This window comes from Anabrus simplex, chromosome 4, assembly GCF_040414725.1.
Source record: "Anabrus simplex isolate iqAnaSimp1 chromosome 4, ASM4041472v1, whole genome shotgun sequence".
Taxonomy (NCBI): domain Eukaryota; kingdom Metazoa; phylum Arthropoda; class Insecta; order Orthoptera; family Tettigoniidae; genus Anabrus; species Anabrus simplex.
Window position 1 is genome coordinate 221,427,344 of NC_090268.1, and position 23,993 is coordinate 221,451,336.

Sequence of the window (23,993 nt, forward strand, 5' to 3'; positions counted from 1 at the left end):
GTCCAACTTGTTGGAAAGAGATGAAAGAGGACAATATTCCTGTGTTTCTCCATCAATTGTGTATTCTGCAGGTGCTGTTGGTATTGGACAAATAACAGGACCATGTGAAATTGGTCTACGAACTGATGGACCATCTGCATACTTACAGATGCACAAGTTTTGTAGGAGAATCCAGTGACATTAGACATGGTGTGGTTTGCTTGACTTATGCCATATCAAATGCCAAGTGGTTGTTCTTCACTTTCCTTATCCAACTAACTACACAAGTTGCAAGCACATGTCAAACAGATGAACTTGGTGTCCACCTTTGAATCAAGCTATAGTTCATATGCTTTCTTCAGAAATGGTGTAGAAGTCTCCTGTTGGGATTTGCCTGCTACATAGCTGCACATGTAGCAAAACAGATCTGGTGAGTTTGAGCAACCTCTAGAGTCCATAATACCCACTGTCACTGAAAATAAAAAAAGAAACAAATGAAAATTGTTGGCATTGTATGAAAAATAATGAAAAATGAAGAAAAGACTTTTTGATGGATGCTGTTCCTTTGTCAACATTTTCAAAACCTGATATGATACAGCAAAACAGTTTTCAAATTTGAAATCAGCACAAAAAACTGCATTAGAAACAATAAACATCATGTCAGATATTTGCCCGCTGTAAATCAGTGAATTTAAATCATATTTAGGTCAGAGAAGTGTATCCATAGTCCATCTTCACTATGGAGAGCATCACCCCACTGTAGAAAGTCAACCAAACACTCTGCAGCTAGGATATGTATTCTCATTCACAACAGAGAGGACGACCAGAAAAGGCTTTGGCAAGAACTGAACACTGTTTGCTTGCTAGCTTGGGTTTCGCTACACAGATTAAATTCAATTTGCTCTTACTTCTTGAGAATATTCTTGGACCTTACCCAGTTTTCTTGATTAATATTTTGTATCTGTCTCCAGGTTGTGGCTGCAATGTGGCTGGCTCCCTTCATACAACGTGCGATATCATCACAGGACAGTGCAGCTGTCGGCCTAACGTCGTGGGACGAACTTGCAGTGCTTGTAAGGTAAAGTTTGAGTATCTATTCTGTTTTTATGAAGAAAAAAAATGACATTTACTAAACTTTTAAGGAAATAAGCTGGGACGCGCATGCAAAGCATTTTCGTGATTCACAGTGCGAGACAGGCCACCCTAACTTCAATTTGTTCAACGTACATTCTGCAGTTTCTCCTCTACCAGTAACAAAAGAAAATTCACTTTTTAACAATTAAAACAACATCTTCAGTTTGCCATGTTGAAGCAGTGAATGCATAGATTTAAAAAGCTTCTCAATGTCGTCTTTACACTGCAACTACAACTAGCAGAAGAGCGAAACAGGATGTCGTAACAATTCAAACTAACCAGATAAAAATGAAAAGCATACATATACTGCCGCTACCAACCACTGAAAATTTATCACAGTAAAATACCAAGATTGCAGACAAAACAATTCTAATGTCCTAGAACCCCTGCCTCCAAGCTTATTGGAAAGGAAAATATCACTCAGTGTGGCAAAGCGTCATTACCTAGACATTTGGGAAACTTTTGGGACAGTAGAAACTATGGGATTAATGGACAACCTATATTAACATGACAAGGCTGAAAATAACCGAACTATAGTTATTGCTCAGCAGCTCTTGGTGACATCTGCTTGTACTTCAAACTGGGAAAAATGTTCAGATCAACTCTTGAGACATTTGGGAGAAAACATAAAGAGAAATGAAGCAGACTCCTGGCGGAGAACGCATCGCTGTTGGTTCATGAATTGTTGATGAACATCCGTTCACCTGACCTAGCGCCAGCAGACATTTTTCTAGTCCCCAAACTGAAATTTATCCTGAAAGGACGATGATTTCAGACATTTGGAGAGATCAAATTGAAATTGCTATCAGTAATACCCCACGATTGCTTTTGTAAGTGGAAGAAGCATTGGGAGTGTTTTGTTAACAGAAGGGAAGGAGATAAGTTTGAGTAGGGGCCTGCTAAAGAATTCTTTAATGGACGACTGGTTTGTGATCGTATGTGGTTAATGAGCACTAGTGATATAGGTTCCTTTCAAAGGTAACAGCTATGATGTCAGTTGAACAGTCCCTCACGTGTGTGATATACTCTCTTGCTTCAGGGATGTGTTAGTTTATTTGTTTGTTTGTTTTGTTTTGTTTTGTTTTGTTTGTTTCTTTGTTTTTTTATAGCACACACTCATTTTACAATTTGTAATTCAGTTCATTAATCCACTGACTTGATGCTGGAGTGGTCTTACTTATTTGCCATCTGAAAATCTGACAACTCCAGTTAGACGTGATGAATCGTTGAGAAAATTATCTGGCTATAAGGTCTGGAGGGACACTCCACTTTCATGCTCGGGAGATGGTATCTGGTTCTGATCCTTGTATATATCCAGAAAGCCAAGCAGTGCAGGTGTGTCTTTTCCACTTTAATGTAATGTGGAAATTGTTGGGCGGTTGTGATGGGACAACTTCAGGATTTATTACAGTGGATAGAGAATACAGAATTATTGCTTATCTTCCTGTATTCCCAAGGTAAGGTGCAATCTTACTTAGGATGCAATCTTACTTAGGACAGGTGGCCATTTTATGCCTGTGAAAAAACACACACACATCTGACTTGACTTGCCACTTCCAAAACACTAGAATTTGTGGAGGTAATCGTGTGTGTTTAGGTTTCAGATGTTACTGCTTTCCAGACTTTTACTGGGATGATTTAAACAGTTTATGTTATTTGAAAGTCTAGCTGAATAGATTTCAAAAGAAACCTTCAAATGATGGATTTCAGAAAAACTCTTTGGAAAAGTGAGAAAACTAAAAACTCCTTAAACATTAGGGGTATTGAGTTAGGGCCTATTTTATCTGATTTCCTGGTCCATTAAACTAGAGATTTTTCTTATAAAAATGTAAAATGTAAAATTTGCAACATTTTCATAACGCTACTCTTTTGGAGGAAATCGCCCAGAACAAACTATGCTGTTTGTTTTGGATCTTTTCAAGTTCTTGAATCAAATAGTCCTGATGAACGTCCCATACACTGGAGCCATACTCTAGTTGGGGTCTTACCAGAGACTTATATGCCCTCTCCTCTATATCCTTACAACTACCTCTAAATAACCTCATACCCATGTGCTGAGATCTGTACCCTTTACTTACATTCCTGTTTATGTATTTTCCACAAGGAAGATCTTTCAGATAGGAATGCTATTTAGCTGGTGTTTTTAAGTAACCCAGCATTAACTGGGAAGGTAATGCAAATGACAGAAAGCTCAAACAACAAATGGTAAATAAGTTAATCTGGGAAGGACAGCTGAATCAGTAAGTGATGGACCAACTAGACTGAAAAAGATTCTAGATGAGGTGTTGATAAAACCAGATGAGCTCTATAGAGAAAGTGAAGTGATCGATGGTATAAGTGATCATGAACTGTTTCTGTCACGGTTTAAAAATAATTCAATAGAAAGGACGGTTGTAGAAGTAGGACCTATAGGCAGTACCGTATGGTTGGTAAGGGAGACATGAAGGAATTTTTAAATAGTAATTATGATCAGTGCAAAATGGTGAATAAAAATTTAAACCACCCATGGGATGGGTTAAAAGCAATTCTTGAGGAGTGTAAAAACACAAATAATGTACCTTAAAGGTGGTAAGGAATGGGAAGGACCTACTACCTACTATATTATAACAGAGAAATAAAGAGATTAGGAAGGAGATGCAGGTTAGAAAGAAATAGACTTAGGAATGGTTGTGTAACTAAGGAGAGGATATAGAATTTAGCAGAAAAATCAGCTAAGGATAATATGATGGCAAATATTATTGGCAGTCATATAAATTTTAGGGGAATATGGAGGGATGTACAGATACATTAAGACAGAAACAGGTTCCAGAATGGATATTCCAGGGATGGTTAATGAACAGGAGAATGTATATGTGAGGACTTACGGTATTCAGTCAGCATATGTAAATGTAGTTAGATATAAGGATAATATTCAGGTAGAGGAGGCAACTAATACTGGAAAAGTACTGAAATTTACCTATGATAATAAAGATACAGTGAAACCTCGGAATGCGAGTAACATGGTCTACGAGTGTTTTGCAAGACGAGCAAACATTTTAAATAAATTGTAACTTGAAAAGCAAGTGAGGTTCTGCAATACAAGCGGCACGTGTGTGTTCATTTTCCCCTCCACTGTTTGTTTGTTGAATGGATGAACGAGGTCTTTGGTCCTGTCCTGTCAAAGTCTTGCTGGTTATGGACAATGCTCCTGCTCATCCTCCAGGCCCTGAGGCCTTGAGGATGACTTACTGGAGGAATTCAAGTTCGTTAAGGTCAAGTTCCTTCCTCCCAATACTACTCCACTACTCCAGCCTATGGATCAGCAAGTCATTTCGAAATTCAAGAAGCTATACACCAAAGCACTATTTCAGTGATGCTTCTAAGTGATGGAAGAAACAAACGTTACCCTCCGAGAGTTTGGGAGAAATCATTTCCCCATCATGAACTGCCTGAAGATCATAGATAAATCCTGGGATGGAGTCACCAAAAGAACTCTCACTTCCGCTTGGGGAAAGCTGTGGCCTGATTGTGTTGTTGGACCTGACCTTGAGCAGATTGTTGGTGACAATGAGCTGCCGATTGTCGATGAAATTGTGTCCTTAGGGAAGACTATGGGGCTGGAGGTGAATGACGTGGACATTCGAGAGCTGGTGGAAGAACATAGCCAAGAACTGACCACCAACGAACTGTTGGACCTGCATCGCGAACAACAGGAGGAGGTTATGGAGATCTCATCCGGGGAAGAGGAGGAGGAAAAGTCAATGAAATCTCTCACTTCAACTGAGATTCGGGAGAAGTGCAAAATGTGGGAAACGGTGCACAATTTTGTAGAAAAACACCACCCGAATAAGGCTGTAGCAGTGGGAGCGATGAATCAGTTCAATGACAATACAATGTCACATTTCTGTGAAATCCTCAAAAAGAGGCAAAGACAACAGTCACTGGACAGGTTCCTCGTTAAAGTTGCATGAAAAGAAAACAATTCCAGTGAGCCAACAGACAGCAGTGATTCGTTAGTGAAATTTGTGCTACACAGTAACTCCTCTCACCCACAATGATTCTGAGGTAAGGTAAAGTGCACTTTAATTTGTAGTATGTTATATTTTGTTTTAGAAATGGTATGCGAATAAATATGTTTGTGCTGTGGACGAATCATCCGCGTTTCAATTGTTTCTTATGGGAAAACTTGCTTTGATATATGAGCGCTTTGGATTACAAGCATGTTGCCGAAACGGATTATGCTTGCAATCCAAGGTTCCACTGTACTTACAAAAAGATACAAAATTTCAATGCTAGTAAAGCATCTGAGATTGATAATTTCTGGGAATATATTAAAGGCTGTGGGTTGGGATAGAGTGCCATATCTGAAATACTTATTTGATTACTGTTTGCATGAAGAAGCAATATCAAATGAATGGAGAATTGCAATAGTAGCCCCACTATACAAGGGAAAGGGTGATAAACGTAAAGCAGATATTTACAGGCCAGTCAGCTTGACACACTTTGCATGTTAGCTCTGGCGAAGCATTCTTTCTGATTATTATAGACATGTTTGCAAAATTACCAACTGGTTTGATAGAACGCAGTTTGGGTTTAGGAGAAGTTGTTCCAGTGAGGCTCAACTTGTAGCATTCCATTAAGATATAGCAGGTATTTTAGATTCAGGAGGTTGAATGGACTGTATCACAATTAACCTATCCAAGGCTTTCGATAGGGTAGATCAAGGGAGACTACTGAGAAAAATGAGGACTATTGGACTAAACAGAAGAGTAATTGAATTTCTAGAAAATATAACTCAATTTGAATTACCGTGTGGGGTAAAAGTGCATCATGGGGATTACTGTAAATACCTACGTGTTGATATATGCAAATATCTTCATTGCGGTAATGACATTAATGAGGTTGTGTAGAATACAGATCTCTTCACATTGTTATGAGGGTATATAGGAATTGTAGGAAGGATGCAAATGAGACAGCGTATGAGTCTGTCTTAAGACTCTTGTTATAGTATAGTTCCAGTGTCTGGGACCCACACCAGGACTGCTTGAAGCGAGAACTGGATAAGGTCCAAAGGAAAGCATGATTTATTCTGGCTGATTTCCAACAAAGAAGAAGTGTTATGAAAATGTTGTACACTTTTGGCTGGGAAGACTTGAGAGATGTCATGAAATAATATTAGTAGACAAATAAGCTTGAGTGGAGCTTTTAAAGATAGGAAAGATGTAGATGGAATTCAAGAGGACAAAATGTGACAAATATTCATTTATAAAAAGAGGAATTAGGGACTGGAATAATTTCCTAAGGGAAATGCTTGATGAATTTCCAAGTTCCTTAAAATCGTTACACCTGTAAATGCAGATGATTGGCATGCACTTGCCCTAGAAGTGACTTCTCTTCTTACTGGCAGATGACATTGGTTTACTTTTCTTTCAGGAGGGCTACTGGGGCTTGTCGTCAAGAGGTGAATGTATCTCCTGCGACTGCGACCGCATCGGATCTCGCAGCGATGTGTGCGACTCCCACACCGGACAGTGTCCCTGCAAACCAGGAGTGGGAGGACGAACATGCGACAAGTGTCTGCCCCGGTTCTACGGCTTCTCTCACGGTGGATGTTCAGGTCTGGTATACTGTATTTGATCACTTCCTCCTTGAGGATGATATACGTCATATCCCAAAAACAAATACCACTAAATATCAAGTAATACTTGTAGAATATCAAAGTCCAGGTCGTTGGCTGAATGTTACGGAGTTTTTCCGTGGTAGTTAGAGGTAAAAGAAGGTGCGGGGGGTGAACAGGTCTCAGGCTACGAAATTAAAGTGAATTTAAAATTTAACAAGGTTATATTTTCTTAGCAAAAAACAAGAAATAACAATAATGGCAGGTACAGAGTAGCAAAACCACTAATCGAGAATGTACAATTACAGGATTTGGGCTCCGAGAGCCAGACACACAGTTCTTGAGCAATTAGCCCAACTTTACGATATACAGAATTCAACAAAGGGGCAGAAGACCCCAATCAAGCCCAGGAGCACTTGCTCCAAATTACACAGTAAAGCCTCCTCGAGGCATACAACACTCAATTTTTTGAAAAAGAGCCACTCGCTCTCAACTTTAAGCCTATCAAAGGCCACACCAAACTCCACCTTCAAGTTGTCCTCAAAGGACATATACACAGGGGTAACATACCCAACCTACTGAGGTCTATTAAGTGAGAAAAAGGTTAAGTACATGACCTCTAAAATAACAATTTGAGAGGAGGCGATCTGCACTCCTAATGCATTTTGTTTAAAACCTAATCTGGCTCTAGGCCGCTAATGCAAGGGCTAATCCCATACTACGGAGGTGACTTTAGAAAAGAATAATTTACATTACATTAAGGAAGAATCGGTTGTGAGAAATAAGTTCACCTCAAGACAATATGAGTGGGAGCTCGGGAGGGTTAAGCACTCTCTATCCCAATATGTAGCTTTAAAAGAGAATAGATGCTAAGAGTCTTTACATTTTAGGGAAAGTTACATGGTAGAAACGCTTTGGACCCACCCCGAGAGTTAAACTGCTGAGCTAGCAAGAAAAGAAGTTATTAAAAGGCCATTACCTTGACGTTGAACTGCTCCCCGAAGAAAAAGGCGCTTCCCGCCCCCTGCTATGTACTTTACACACTGAAAGATGGTACTGAAGTGGCGCAGAGACCCTAAAATCAGCAGCTTAAATACTCTCGCGGAAAGTTCGAGGCGTTTCAGGAAGGAAAACACCCGCCCACAATCTTTTTATTGGTGGATAAAGAAAACCCCTACACAAGATGAAGAAGAAACACATTATTGGTTGAAAATTAATTAAAGAAATTCGGGATTAGCTAAATTCAAAACAAGGGGAAAGAAAGGGTTAATATTGCCAACTTAAACAATGACAGAAAGAAATTTAGCAAAGAACAAACTTTTGAAATTAAATTTTCTCCAAAAAAAACAGTTCTTTCATTTCGCACTAGGGTGCACCGTTGTAGTACTTCAGTAGTGTCCTCTAGAAGCGAATGTTCACACTTCTTACTACAAGCAAAACAAAAATACGTCGAAAACAACACAGTTCAGAAACTTCCAATTTTCCAAGTAGTGACATCTTCTGAGAAACCTGAACATTAACACCTTAAATAAAGTTCAGACTTCCTCCAGTAGAGGAGTTTCAACTGGCGCAAAATTTGAATTAGCGGCGTGGAGGTGTACCGCCCGGTACAGACCTCCCCCCCCAAACGTTCCCCCAAGGGGTAACACAGAATAACATAAACTTTTGTTTGAAAACAAGGTCCAAGTTATGATGTTGCTATGGAGATTAATTGCAGAAGCATTTATCAAAATTTACTAAATTAGGTTTGATCCAGTTTCAAAATTCTTGTAGTAACTGTTGAAGTAATGTCTTTATGTTTGTAGAAGTTGAATTCAGAAGAAAAACCTTTAATACTTGAAAGTGAAGAAAAATTTTCAAAGTCCACCAAATATTGCAGTAGAATTCCCAAGTGTAGTAATTGCTGATAGTAAATGTCCATGTAGTTGATTAAATTGGATGGCCAGACCGGCCGCTGCAGCTTGTGTTCAGAGGAGGCCGCTCGGACCCCTCAAGTACCCTGAGATACCGCTCGCCCGCACTATGAGAGGAGTAGTGGTGTAGAAGCACGCCGCGCCCGCGGCAAACATGCAGGTCGCGGGCCAGTTACAGTTGTGCTCCGCACATCAGCCTTGGCCGGGAGAAGGGCTCTGGCTCGCCGTACGCAGGTTGGCCGCACTGGAGAAGGGCGGGCCCGTACCCTGCCTCAGGAGCGGTACGGCGCCGCGCTGCTGCGGGGGCACTGAAACATTAAAGCTCGGCGGCAGAATTTTGTTGGACCATCGTCTTTTTGAGGGCACAGGCTTTGTGGAAAGGTTGAGGAGCCAGCGGCGTGCCGATATCCATTTCGTGTACAAGCCACTGTGTGTAGTGGAGCAGGAGACGGGAGCATGGTAATGGCCGTGGCAACGACAGGATGGCAGTTTAACGGTTCGGGGAAGGTTTTACAAAAATGCTTACATATAAAACAAAATATTATAGAAGTGGCAGAATGCCTTAAAAGTGAAAACTCAAAGAAAAAAAATATAACCTTCATATTCCTTTCAAGATTATATGAAGCAAGTTAGCACAGAAATTATACAGGTTTCACCTGGGACAGGTGAACCCTAAATATCCTCTCGGTGGCTGGATTACTTAATAACAACGTAACCGGCGTAAGGAAATCGAGAATTATGCACGGCCCATGAAATCTGGGGGCAAGCTTGCCCGCAGGGACAAAATTCTTGACCATCACTTGGTCGCCTACCTTCAAATTGGTGGGTCTCCGTCCACGATCATATCTTTCCCTAACCTTTCCATGAGACACTTTAAGATTGGCTTTAGCCTTCTTCCAAAGATCTTTGATATTATCCGGATCTATTGTCTCGGGTAGAATGTCACTCAGAGACCAGAGGTTAGAGAGCGGCGTGTTGGGAACGAACTTGAACATCAAAGAAGCTGGAGTAAACTTGTGAGATTCATGGACCGCCGAATTCAAAGCAAAAGCTAACCAATGCAGGGACGTGTCCCACCTAGAATGATCTTCATGATGATAGGCAATAAGCGCGGACCTGAGATTACGATTAACCCGTTCAGCCAGAGATGGTTGAGGGTAATAAGCAGAAGTTGTCACATGAGATATGGACAAGTCAAAACAGAATTTACGAAAAAGATTTGATGTAACCGCCTTAGCATTATCAGACACAATATATTGGCACGGACCAAAAGAAGCAAAAATAGAATTTAGGCAAGTAATGGTGGACTGAGCGGTAGCCAGCTTAGTCGGAAATAACCAGGAAAATCTTGTAAAACCATCTACGCATACAAAGATGAACTTGTTGGCATTTCCCTTCGACTGGGGGAAGGGTCCTACATAATCAATATACAGGCGTTCCATGGGGCGCGACGCTTGATGAGAAGACAAAAGGCCTACCTTGGTGGACATGGTTGGTTTACTAAGCAGACAGGATTTACAAGCCTTTACTAGTTCACGGATTTCACCGTCCATACCCTTCCAGATGAACATTTCACGAATCTTCTCACGAGTTTTAAAGATGCCTAGATGCCCTCCTAATGGGGTCTCATGATAATACTTGAAGATCATAGGTACAAGAACAGCTGAAACGACAACTTTCATCATCTTATCATGCCTCGATGGGCAACATAAAACACCATTCCTCAGAACATAAGGGACGACATGTTCCCCAGAAGAAAGGGTTTCCATTATCGGAGCCAGCGTCGGATCTTCACGTTGGTATTTCTCGATATCCCTAAAGAGCATGGGAGCATCTGTTAAGATGGCATTAACATCGGATAGTATGGACTCGGGAGGTGATGAACTGTCGACCGGTTCATGGTTCTCAACGTCGTTGGAAAACATACGGCTGATTCCATCAGCAACAACATTTTCAGTACCTCTGATATGCCTGACATCGAATTGGAAGGCAGAAATACGGATGGCCCAACGGGCTATACGACCAGTACGACGCGGCCTACCTAAGACCCAGCTTAAGGCTTGATTATCTGTCTCCAGGTCGAATTTGACATGTTCCAGATAGAGACGGAACTTTTCTAAGACAAATAAGACTGCCAAACCTTCGAGCTCATATATGGAATACTTTGCTTCTTGAGCCGATAGGGTCCTAGATGCATAGGCGATGGGTCGCCTCCCTAGTTCAGTCTCTTGAAGAAGGACTGCAGCTACCGCCGACGACGACGCGTCGGTTTGGACGATGAATTTCTTTGAGAAATCAGGCATAGCAAGGACAGGGGCATTACAGAGAGCTAATTTAAGATCTTCAAAAGCGGCTTGTTGAGAAGGTCCCCACTCGAATTTGATGCCTTTCCTACGAAGAAGGTTCAAGGGCGCCGCTCTATTAGCGAAGTTAGGAATAAACTTCCTGAAGAAATTCACCATACCAATGAACCTGGCGATACCTTTGATGTCCTTGGGAGGTTTAAAATCACGGATGGCCTGTGTTCTAGAATGATCGACGGCAACACCATCAGGTGACACAATATGCCCTAGGAATGACATAGAGGGCTTAGCAAAGGCAACCTTGGACAACTTGACAGTTAACCCAGCCTTACGAAGGCGATTGAGAACTTCTCGCAGATGATCTAGATGTTCTACAAAGGTCTCCGAAAATACGACGACATCATCCAAGTAGTGATACAAGTACTCAAATTTGATGTCGGAGAAGACCCTATCTAGCAGCCTAGTGAGTACAGCTGCTCCTGTGGGGAGCCCGAAAGGCACGCGGTTGTATTCATACAAATTCCAATCCGTGGCAAATGCTGTGAGATGTTTAGACTCTTCCGCTAGGGGAATTTGATTGTAGGCCTGATTCAGGTCCAAGATAGTAAAGAACTTGGCCTTACGAAACCATGAAAAACAAGAATGAAGGTCAGGAAGGGGCACAGATTGTAACACCACCTTCCGATTGAGAGCCCTATAATCAATGACAGGCCTGAAGCCACCTTGGGGTTTCGGGACTAGAAAAATAGGTGAAGAATACGCAGACTTAGAGGGCCTAATAATACCATCCTTCAACATCTGATCGATGATTTCTTTCAGAGCCTTCATTTTAGGTGGAGATAGCCTATATGGCGGAAAACGGACGGGAATCGAATCCGTGACCTCAATTTTGTATTCAATAAGGTCAGTAACACCAAGAGTATCAGAGAACACCTCTGGAAACGACTGACACAACTGACACGAATACTATCAGCCTGCTCCTCAGGTAGATGTCTAAGGTCTAACAACATCTCATCCTGGGTAGGCGAAATAGATGAACATGATACAGAATTACATTTTAACAAGGGGATTTTACAATTGGAAGCAAATTTGAAAGTGCACGACCTATTCTGAAGATCGAGCACAAGACCAGTGTGAGAAATGAAGTCAGCTCCCAATATAATGGGGCAAGACAAGTGCTTGGCCACAAACAATTTGATTTTCCACGTAAATTTAAAAATACGAATTTTGACCTGTAAAGAACCTAGAATTTCTAATGGAGATGAATTAGCCGAAACATATTGGATCGAAGAGGAACAATAGTCAGGAAGTTTACAAACAGATTTCAATTTTGAATACCATTGATCCGAAATAATTGAACAAACACTGCCTGAATCTAATAAAGCTGTTATTGGTTCATTATTTAACTCAATTTTAAGAAAAGGAACCTGTGCGGGGGTATCCGCCACAATCCTAAGACATTCTTTGGGGCATTCAAAAGATGAATTTGAAGATTGAACGTTCCCTGAATTTTCGACCTGTTTACCAGGGGCTGAGCCTCGGGAAGAGGGATTAGTCGACTCAGCCGAAGCCACTAGTCATTTTTTATTATTGGCATTGGTGGAATTTGCACCAGAAGTTGAGCAGGAGGGGGTGCTATTTGAATTTGGGTAATTCTTGGCGATATGTGAGAAAGCCCCACATTTAAAACAGCCTTGTGATGAACCAGCTCCATTATTTGCCCTACTAGACTTGATCAGTGGACACTTATTGCGAAGGTGGTCAGGCGACCCGCAAGCATAACATTTATGGGGTGTGACTGGTCGGCGAGGTGGAGGCCGAAGATTACTAAAAGAAGGAGGGGGTTCTTTCGCGACACGCAAAGAATCGGCGTATCTAACTCCTTCCGCTGAGACGGCCAATGCTTCAAGTTCAGAGAAAGTTTGCGGGCACGCCGCGAAACACAAATATGACCTATAGGATGGTGAAATGCCTTCCACAATAGCTTGTACAATCTGATCCTCAGGGAAGTGAAGAGCAAACACCCTAGTATAGAACTTAATATCTTGGATGAAATCTGCCAAGTTTTCATCCAAGCGCTGTACCCGATAATAGTACTTCTGAATAAGGGAGGACCTTGCCCTAGCCGGGATGAAGTTAGCTAGCAAGTGGGCGTGGAAGTCTTCAATCGATGATTGCTCGGCAATGGCTCTAACTATTTTGTCTGAGAGAATACCTATTGCATAGGGATAGATGATTTGCAAAATCTGACATGGGGAAAGAGAAAAAACAAGGACATGATCCTGAAATTCAACTAAAAACCTTAAGAAAGAAATATCTTCACTGGTAGTGTTAACAGAAAACTTCGAGATACCTCTGAGCAACATTGCCAATGGATGAGGCAAGCTGCTGAACCCAGGTGACATAGTCGGTAAAGGTTTAAGTGGCAAGGACGTTAATTCAGAACGTACATTATTCAATGAGTTACGGCGTTCAGACTCGTTGTCCAATGGGGCAGAGGTTGTTTGAGCCACAACGGTTTTCCTATTGACTTCTCCCTTAGGAGGCTCTTCCTCGCCAGGCCAAGCATTTCAACTACAGTATACTCTCGATTATCCAGGCTCGGATTATCTGGTTTGCGGATTAACCGTGCACGTTTTTGCCTGATTAAAAATACTGTAATTGAAATTGAATACATTTGAGTTTTACAGTTTAATTGAGGTTTAAGAAAAGAAAGTAATGAAAGTGTTCCTCATTCTGTGGCTCTGCAGTGTATAGATACCCAAGCCAGCTGATTTCCCATTCCTGCATCTACTCAACGCTGATTATAATTCAGCCTGAACAAATGGTTGAAATAGGATGTTACTTTCTTGTTCTATTGACCTCTTTGCTGTCCTCACCAAAATCTGATGGGCTATTTGGTCTGCCTTTAAATGTGCATGTGTATTGTCCTTGCAAGGGTCACTGCTGAGTCTCTAAGCCTCATGACTGCTCCTGCGCATGTCACATTCTGTCATCAGCTTCATCCATTGCTCCATTTTTTGCATCATTGATCCACAAGAGGACTGAACATGCTGCCTGGGAAGTTTCTTTTCTGAAAAGATTTTCTACATAGAGCCAATAAAACTCATCTAGTAAGATACAGTAATTGTTTCCAAGGTTATGTCTGGGATATTATTCATTCTGCAGCATTTTCGAATAGATGCCAGTGAAGATTTTTATCAATATCAATAAAACAATCATAATTTTTGGCTATAAAAGCAACTGTGTGAATTTCATCATCCAGCATTTCAGAGAATTCTGTCTTCTTAAAATTGTATCTACATTTTAATTGATCCTCTTGCGATCTTAATACTGGCACATTATCGGTCCATGTTGTGTTTGTAGGATTGGATTGCATACTAATTTGAGCATCTCTGATCTATGCTTTCTTACAAACAAGAGATTTGGATTGTATCCTTGTTGCCAACTTCCACTGTTGACAGGAGGAGGGTAAGGGAGAGCTGATTGGTTTCAGCCCATGAAACTACTGTTTATCTGTAACTAACCCAAAACAAGACAGGAGCTATTAAAGCTTCCTGTCTTATCTTTGTGAAAGATCTCAGTTGGAATAAATGAAAAGCTTGTAGTAGGAGGTTTAATACAGGGCTGATTACATAATTGCTAACCTCCAACGAGATAATCTCAATATTATTTTCAGCTGTATAATGAGCATTGATGACTTGAATTCCTTGTTTCACAAATATGGCACTTCCATACTCTGGATGTGGCCTTCCTACAGTTAGCTTCATGCAGGAACATTTGGGCGCCTCTGCTGTTTATTCCTATGCACATAAATATAACTGTCGTTTAGAAGATGGCATACCTTCAACATTTATTGAAATGCCTGTCAAGTTTTGCTGCTTAATGACATCAACAACCGTCATTGTTAGAAATCATCACCATGTCAGTGATGTTCGGCGTTAGCATTCATCATCACCAGTGTCTAAAGGCCTTGTCTATGCAACCATTCTTTTCTGTCCTCAGGTCCTCGCTTCTTGTCATAATAAGAACTATAATGAAGACTCTGTACCAAGTCTTCAAGGAATTATTTCCTTGGCCATCCTCGGTCTTTCTTCCCCATGATATTCTCTTCCAGCAGAATGGTAAGAAAGGTATTATGTTGCAAGATGTTGCCAGTGAATTTAGCTTTTCTCCTCTGTATTGTTGGCATCATGATATGATATGGATGTTGATTCCCATATAGAACCTGAAATATTTGTCCCGAATGAGTAAGTTTATAATACCAATAATATTGGTATAATATGAGTAATAATATTGGTATTATAATATTGGTATTATTACTCATATGGGAATCAACATCTATATCATCCAATGGCCAGGCAGGCATCAATTTCTGAAAATGAGACAAAGTCTCTCATAGTGCATTAGCACTGCCGTAGGCTCCAAATAGTCTACACAGTGGCCTCCACGGGGACTCAGCACGAGGATTCTTTGCTGAGGTGAACTCCATCTAGTGTGGCAATGTTAAACCTCTGGGAAATCCAACGGTGCCCTACACCCAAAACTGGCATGACATCTCATTGCTGTTTGAAAACTTGATCGGCTCAGGTGGACTGATGTGCATACATACAGAACTTTCTCATCTTGTATTGGTGGAACACTGACCTTGGGTCTGGGTTCGGCAATTCCGGTTCTGACTGGGTTTGCCTAAAGGCCAACCAGGGATCAGACAGGCAAAAGCACTTCTAAGTAATCAGCAATCCGAGGGCCTCATAAGGCCAGGTTAGTGTGGACTCGTCCAACTCCAGTGTCTTGTCAGCCACGATGGACCTCATTGGCACCACCACAACCATCTTCGCCACAACCAGCACCACTGCCGCCCCTACCGTTGCAATCACCAGCAGCGCCCTCACTTCACACTCCATCACCACCCCTGCCCATCACTCTGCTACTATGTGCCCCTCAGTGGACCCTCCCAGTTATCGACATTTGTTGGTCCAATCTGCACCTAGTCGAGACTATCGGATTCAATACAAAAGAACTGCACCCAAAGGCACAGAATCAGCTCCTCAAAGACTCGCCACAGACCCACCATTATCCAGCGCCTCATCTCAGCCATCCATCAGAAACCTCACTGAAACAGCGACTGAAGAAATGGATTCATCCAACTGCCCTCGCCCACTCAACTCCACCTTTGATTTCCCTCCGCTACCACAATCTCAAGTCCGTCGACCCATTACCAACCCCCGCACCCTTCAGAAAGTCCCATCTGGTACCTACACCTTCCTTCTCCTCAGTCCCACTTCAGAGTACTGCTCACCACACACCATCTTCACCACACTCACCTGCTTCAACATGCAACGCCACAAAGTCACCGACATTCTCCCTACAATGAACGGTGTCATCATCAAACTCAACGGGGAGGACGCTGCATGCTGTCTCACTCACACCATCAGGGCATCTCAATTGGGTTCCTCTATGCCCCTAAAACCTCTCTCCTCCCCAATAAACAAAACTCCACCTCCATCCCCCATCACAGCCATTTCAGCTGTGTAATCCGTGGAGTGGACCCGGACATACCGAAACAAATCATACTACAAGAACTCAACGAGGAAGGCATTCCCGCTAGGAAGGCCTTCCGCATCAGGAACGCCTCTGGGCCCACCTTCATGGTGCGCATCCTTCTTCCCACAACCGAGGACCTCGATCGGGTTCTCGCAAGTGGGATTTCAATCTTCAGGCATCACCGTAGGGGCGAACCATCCCACACCCCAGCCCCTCCGCTCTGAACGGTGCTTGACTTACAATCAACATTATTCCGCTCACTGCAACGCCGAACATCTGGTGTGCGGTCACTGTTCACAGGCTCACCCTACTTCCCGCTGCCCCAATGTCCAACTCCCACCGAAGTGTAACACCTGCGTTGATCCTCAACCAACGTATTTCCACCAGTGTAAGGCCCGCCCCTCCAGAGAACCGCCCTGACTTAGTCGCCCCAGTTCGCACCATCAACACTCCCACACCAGCTCCACGATCCCTTCCCCCCCCTTCCCCTCCAACCATTTTATGACCTCCTAAACATCCACACTTATTACCGTCCCATGGTCCTAGCCCAACTTCAAGCGGCAGCCAACCTTAAACCTTCACTTCCAAACCTCCCACTCCAGACTTAACGCCTACTTTAATTTCACTCCCCTTGAAACCTTGGTTTGAACAATGGCTCAAGTCCAATCCAGAAAACGGTCTACTACTCCTATCTCTCTCATCTTCCTAAACATTCAATCCTTCCGCACCAAACGTCTCCACCTACAAACACTTACCACCCAACACCCCTCCCATGTCCTCCTCAATGAAACAATGTTACGTCCTTACCAGCATGATACCAATATAATGGTCCGTTATTGGACATTATCACCAGCATGCCCACCTCCCCGGCTTCACATTCCACCGATGTGTAGGCCATGGGGGTTCAGCAATAGCCACCCGATCTAAACTGCCCGTCCGCAACCACACTCACCCCACCCCCTTTCCTTCCACGAATCAGTAGTTACGACAGTCTATTTTCGATCCCGTATCCTCTACCTCGCCACCATTTACCATCGCTCCCACGTCCCCCTACTCTTGGACTTTGTTTTCCATTTTGCCGATATCTTTCCCCACTTCATTCTCTTAGCTTCATTCTCTTACCTCCCACTCCGGTCGAGAGATGAGCAACATCCAATCCCTCCTCAATGACAGAGACTGCTCCCTTATCCCCATACCTGGCCACTCTCGACCCGCTTCCAACACCACTCCAGATGCCATCCTTGCCCACAATTCACTTGCCCATCTTATAAAACTCTACTTGCTTCCTAGTATTTGTAGTGGCCACCTACCTGAACTTCTCCAAATCCCTTCCACCAACCCTTGCCCTCCTCGTCCATCACCTACAACCATCCCCAACTTCTCCAAAGCCGACTGGCCCTCCTATCGTGCCCAACTGTCCCAAGCCCTAGAGAACCCTCCTCTCCCTCTTTCCAACCAAGCTTCTGTAGACTCCCTCAATACATTCATCCTCTCCACTATTTCCTCTGCTACCAGGCGAGTTGGCCATGCGGTTAGGAGCGTGCATCTGTAAGCTTGCATCCAGGAGAGAGTGGATTCAAATCGCACTGTCGGCAGGCCTAAAGATGGTTTTCCGTGATTTCCCATTTTCACACCAGGCAAATGCTGGGGCAGTACCTTATTTAAAGCCAAGGCCGCTTCCTTCCCATTCCTAGGCCTCTCCTATCCCATCATCGCCATAAGACCTATCTGTGTCAGTGCGACGTAAAGCAAAATAGCAAAAAAATTTCCTCTGCTTCAGACTCCAGCATTCCTACAGCACTCCACTCATCATCCCAACCTAGACTCCCTCCCCGCTTCGTCAAAAACCAAAAACTTTCCCAATCCTACCTCCAAGAATTCATGTCCTCCCATGATCTTTATTTCCTCCGCCTACACCGCCAAATCCTTCGCACTATCAAGAATTACCTCACAGCCCACTCCCGTCGCACCTGGGCTCAAACCCGTACCAAACTCAACTCCCTCCACACACCTCCTACTAAATTCTGGCGCAAACTAGACAGTCTCCTCGGTACTAGATCCACTTCCTGCTACCCCATTATCCACCGTGGCGTTACTCCAGCCAATACCACGGAAACTCTGGAGATTTTCGCCGAACACTTCCAGCATCGATTCAACACGCATTTAGACTCCAACTTTGACATATCCGATACCCAACTCTACCTAACCCCGGCTCCCTCCCCCACCATGTTACCCTCCAGTACCCACATCCTTTCACCTCACCCCCTAAATTCTGCCATCACTAAATCCAAGATCCAATCTGTCCTGTCCAAATCCCCTAATACAACTCCTGGTCCCGATAAAACCCGTTACCTTCACATCCGTCAAGCCCCACTAGACCTTGTAACTCCCTTGACCTTTTATACCTTCATTCTTCACACTGGCTTCTATCTGGCCTCCTGGAAGAGCACTACCATGCTTCTATTTCTCAAAACCAGTAAGTCCCCATCTGATCTAGACTCCTACTGCCCCATAATTCTTATCACTGTCCTAGCAAAAATCCTCAACAAAATCCTTGTCCATCGTCTTCACCCCTACCTAAAATCCAACCACCTACTCCCACACTCCCAGTTTGCTTTCCGTCCTGGCCTTTCCACTTCCGACCAACTTCTTCGCATTGTCGAAACCACATCCAACAAACAATCAAGCTCGCCCCACCCTCTTAATCACCTTAGGCGTCAACCTTGCCTTTGACTCCCATAGAAAATCTTCAAACTTCGCTTCTTTGCCCTTCCCCTCTCCTATATATGGATCATCTCATCCTATCTTTCTAACTGAACAACCCAGATCTCCATTAACCGCCAATTCACCTCTCCTTTCCCACTCGCTCTCGGTGTTCCTCAAGGATCCCCTCTATGCCCTCTCCTCTTCATTGTATTCGTAGCAGACATCCCACAACCCCCTCCACCAATCCAACTTCTTCAGTTCGCCGATGATACTGCCATCCTTGCTCTTCTCCCTTCCATACAAGCCCTCAACCACACCATTCAACCTTCTTAGATTCCTTCATCTCCTGGGGCTGCTGGCACCTTAAACTGAACCCTAACAAGACCCAATCTATCCTTTTCCATTGTAAACACCACAAACTCAGCATCACCCATGATCCCTCCTATCTCTGCCTTTGTTTCTGCAACACCCCCATCCACACCCAACCCACCCTGAAATACCTGGGACCGAGCTCGATAGCTGCAGTCGTTTAAGTGCGGCCAGTATCCAGTATTAGGGAGATAGTGGGTTCGAACCCCACTGTCGGCAGCCCTGAAGATGGTTTTCCGTGGTTTCCCATTTTCACACCAGGCAAATGCTCGGGCTGTACCTTAATTAAGGCCACGGCCGCTTCCTTTCCTGTCCCATCGTCGTCATAAGACCTGTCTGTGTCTGTGCGATGTAAAGCGAATAGCAAAAAAAAAAAACAACACCTGGGCATTTACCAACACATAACATTCCGCCCGCACTTCCAGCACCTAAAATCCAAGACCGCCATCCATGCCCAACTGGTCCGCTGCCTAGCCGGCACTTGGTGGGGTCAAAACTCCTCTCTACTCCTCCTACCTACAAGACCTTTGTCCGCCCTCCCATCACATATGGCCTCACTGCTTGGGCAGTTGTTGCTCACTCCAATCCCGATCTCTACCATCCACTCCTGTCCCTGGAACAGCGTACTGTCCGCCATACTCTCTGCCTTCCTTTCACATTCCCCACATCAGACCTCTGTGATATCTTCCCCTTCCCAAACTCGATTCCTATGTACTCGTCCATTTTCAACGTGCCACCCTTCGTGCCCTCACCCGGGATCATCTTCCCCCCCTCCTTTCCAGCTCCACCAAGGCTCACCCCCTCCTTCCCCACACTTCATCCAGACCCCCTTTCACCTCTACCATTCATTACCCCTACCCTAAGTTGGTGCCCGAATCTGAACTGTGACGGGACTTCCAACCCAGACTCCCAACACGCCCCATACCCTCTTTTCTGGGTTCTCAATGTGCTATCACTGTGCTGTGCCTGAGTCGGCGTTGCCATCACCGCCCTTTCCAACTTCATTATAATATCAAGGAAAGAAGCGCTTCCACAATCAAATTCTCTGCTTAATCATTTAGTCTGTTCACTGTCCTGTCATATACCATAGATCTAGTCCCATGTATATCCGTATTTAATCTATGTACATATAGGTAGGCAAAATGGTATTATTGGTGCTTTCTTTCACGTACGTATTATCCCTTTGTCCTGTCTGTAGAGTCACTGTATGTGTGCTTGGTCTTCAACTCAGTGTCACCATTTTTTTTCTCATCTATCCTGTCTGTAGTTCTATACATATATTATAAACTTGTATTTTCTTTCCCTTTTGTACTAAAAAACCATCATTGCCACTAGATATCTAATCTGTGTAACTGTTTCCCTCTACAATAACCCGTGTATGCGCCGTCTCCCTATTTGTACTGTAAATAGATTATACATTTGTATATATTTCATTGTAAATGATGTAGTACCAAATATATGTATATTGTACCCCATAACAAGAATATTAGTGGAAGGGGAAAATATAATAATTAGAAAGTCATAAAAAAATTTTAAAAAAAAAGGCAAGAGCCTGAAACTCTCCTCCTTCTTCCACAGAATTGCTCCGTTTACCCATCTCCCTAATCCTCCACTCCTTTCTTAACCCACCCAACTCCCCTGGTCAGACAGTGGGCATTACCCACTAGGTGGCCCACCCCTCCCCCTCAGAGGGGAATGAAAAACTTTTTGATGATGATGATGCCTCCATGGTATGCACTAGCCATGCGTCTTGGTAAGTGTGCTATTTACCAACTGATGAGCCCAACTTAGCACACTGGGGCAAAGCGCTGGCAACCAGGAATGAGTTAGCTGGAAAATTTATAATGTCCAATAATGGACCAACTATATTGGCATTATTGTTAGTATCAGTTCTCTCTTCCCTTGACTTTCTTGAAGAACGCTTTTGTTTGTTCTCTTTTCAATCCATTTAATCCTTAGCATTCGTCTCCAGACACGCATCTCAAACGCTTCCAGTCGTTTCCAATCCTAGTCTCTGATTGTCCAAGACTCACAGCCATACAATAGCAGACTCCATACAAAAGAAATCACAAATTTCTTCCTAATTCCAAAGTCTAAATTTGCACTGATTAAAAGGTTTCTCTTATTGCTAAATGCCTGTGTGGCAAGTTAATATATCTACAGTAAAAATCTATTGGAAATTGCAGTTTCTGCAACCTTTGTTAGTTATAGGTTTTAGAAATGTTTGGAAATACCTGCTTAGAATTTTGTGAAAAGTGAAAGAATCATGAATATGTACGGTAAAGACGATGAAACTTAAAAGATAGGTAACACAAGTATTTTAACACAGAGCTCATATTAATGGAGAATGTTGTTGTGGCAACTCCACTGTCCACTGCAGATATTCTTCAACTTAAGTTACAGATTTTTGAGAAATTCTATTGAGCCATTTACACTAACATCTGCAAAACTTGAACTAAACCTCCTTCTGACTTTTGTACCCCTGATCCAAGATAAAAACAAATTTGAAGTGTGCAGAGAAAACTGCAATTTAATTTGTAGAGACTGATTGGTGAATGTGTTTTGCCCCTGACACAGCCTGTGAACCATGCGACAAGCCCGGTCATCTGTGCGACCCAGACACAGGCCGCTGTATTTGCCCGCCGTTCACTCGTGGAGCTACTTGTGCCCAGTGTATGGACAACGCTTGGGGATATGAACCTTCGAAAGGATGTAAGGTGAGACATTGTACCCTTACTTCATTGCTTGCCCCAACACTTTCACTTTATCTTACAACCCTCAAAAATTCAATCTCTCTAACTATTATTTTATTGATAGCAGCACATTCTAGTGAAAGAATTTTGTAAATGTCTGGATTGGTTTTGATGTGTTGAATTAAGAAGTAAGTAGCTGCATTTCAGCAGTCAGTGAAGTGTTAGTGCATGTCAAGGAAACTTTACCACTAATTTCTTCTAAATGACATTATCCTCATAACTTCTAAACTGTGTGACATATGACCAAAATCGTGTACCTTGGACAAAATGATATGAATGAAAAAAACTGACCAGAATGTAACACAGATAATTCTTCTCCTTTTCTACTGTTAGCTCTTTTGATGGTGACCTGTGTGTTTGACACTTCCTTATTCTTATCTACACCTCCTTTCCACAATAAGACACTGCTAGTGACGTTCCAGTCGCTGTCAAACTTGGCAACTGTTCTCTTGTCCTTCAAAGACTCAGACATACCTGTAATATCAATAGACATGCCAATAAAAATAATTCATTCACTTTTTCCCAGCCATGTCACTGTGAGTTGACCGGGGCTGTTCACCAAAAGTGCGACGCCGTTACTGGCCGATGCTTCTGTCGGGAAGGTTACGCTGGGGACCGCTGTTCCAGCTGTGCTCGCCACTACCACGGTTTCCCTCACTGCCGCCGCTGCGACTGTCATCTGGCCGGCACACGGGAAGACCACTGCGACGTGTCAATCGGGCAGTGTTCCTGTGATCAGACTGGCCAATGCCCTTGTAAGGTTAGCTGTCCAGACTATTTCCTTTCAGGTGTAGGCTTACCGCTGTTGTGTGTGCTGGAGTTACATACAGCAGTGGCATCAACCACTGAATTTGTATCGTAAATGTAATACATACATTGAAAGCAAATGTGTTTTATTTCAGAGCAAATGGATATTATTCTTCATTATTGGTCAGTGTTAACTTTATTCTTATTAAAATAGGTTAGAACAAAATAGCTGCTTTTCTTTTAAAGTAATTACAAAGATGAAAACAGTGTTTAAAATGTAAACGAAAGTATATTCAGGTCAGGTTATTCTTGTGTTTAATCTCTCTCTTCAGATCTGACCGTCTGTACGAGGCGGGATGATCCTTGTCATATCGTAGATAACTTTTCTCCCTTATTCCCTCTCACTGACTTGCTTTATTATTGTCCTAGATTTGGTCCTGGGCTCATTAGAGAACTCAACCTGGCATCAGGTTCTTTTTGCACTCTTATTAGGAATGAGATTTGCAGTCACGCATTCAAGGGTAGGATCACCAGATGCGTAATAGTCTATGTCATAACCGACTTTGAATACAGAAAATATGTTATGAGTACTCAAGTCTTCAGGGAATTTTTCAGTAAGACATGCTACCATCTGATCTGCAGTGAACTAAGTACCCACTAGAGAAAGTGAAGTGGGTAAGTGTAGAGAATCTTCAGGACAACAAAATTCCAAAGAAAGACAGTAAGCAGTTTCAGGATATAGAAAGAGAATACAGGGATGCTGTAGTGGAAGGGCCAAGGGAATGCCAGAAGAATAAGTGGAATGACAAAGTCAGGACAGGTTGGAAACATAAGACCACCTATTGAAAGGTATAAAGTGGCAGGGAGAGATTCAGTTAGTGTCCTATGCTGACTGCTTGGTCTTAATGAGACACTGTGTTGAAAGCCTGCAATCTAATGTGTTGGA

At 43.0% G+C, this 23,993-nt stretch overlaps 1 protein-coding gene across 1 annotated transcript in view; it reads left to right on the plus strand.

Moving 5' to 3' along the window:
- The window catches only part of wb (wing blister), a 682,542-nt gene that overhangs the window by 492,347 nt on the left and 166,202 nt on the right, over positions 1–23,993 (plus strand). The window contains exons 15-18 of the mRNA XM_068227209.1: positions 951–1,057; positions 6,526–6,709; positions 22,125–22,264; positions 22,827–23,060. Coding sequence (XP_068083310.1) covers positions 951–1,057; positions 6,526–6,709; positions 22,125–22,264; positions 22,827–23,060 — 665 coding nt within the window. The remainder of the gene's footprint in view (positions 1–950; positions 1,058–6,525; positions 6,710–22,124; positions 22,265–22,826; positions 23,061–23,993) is intronic.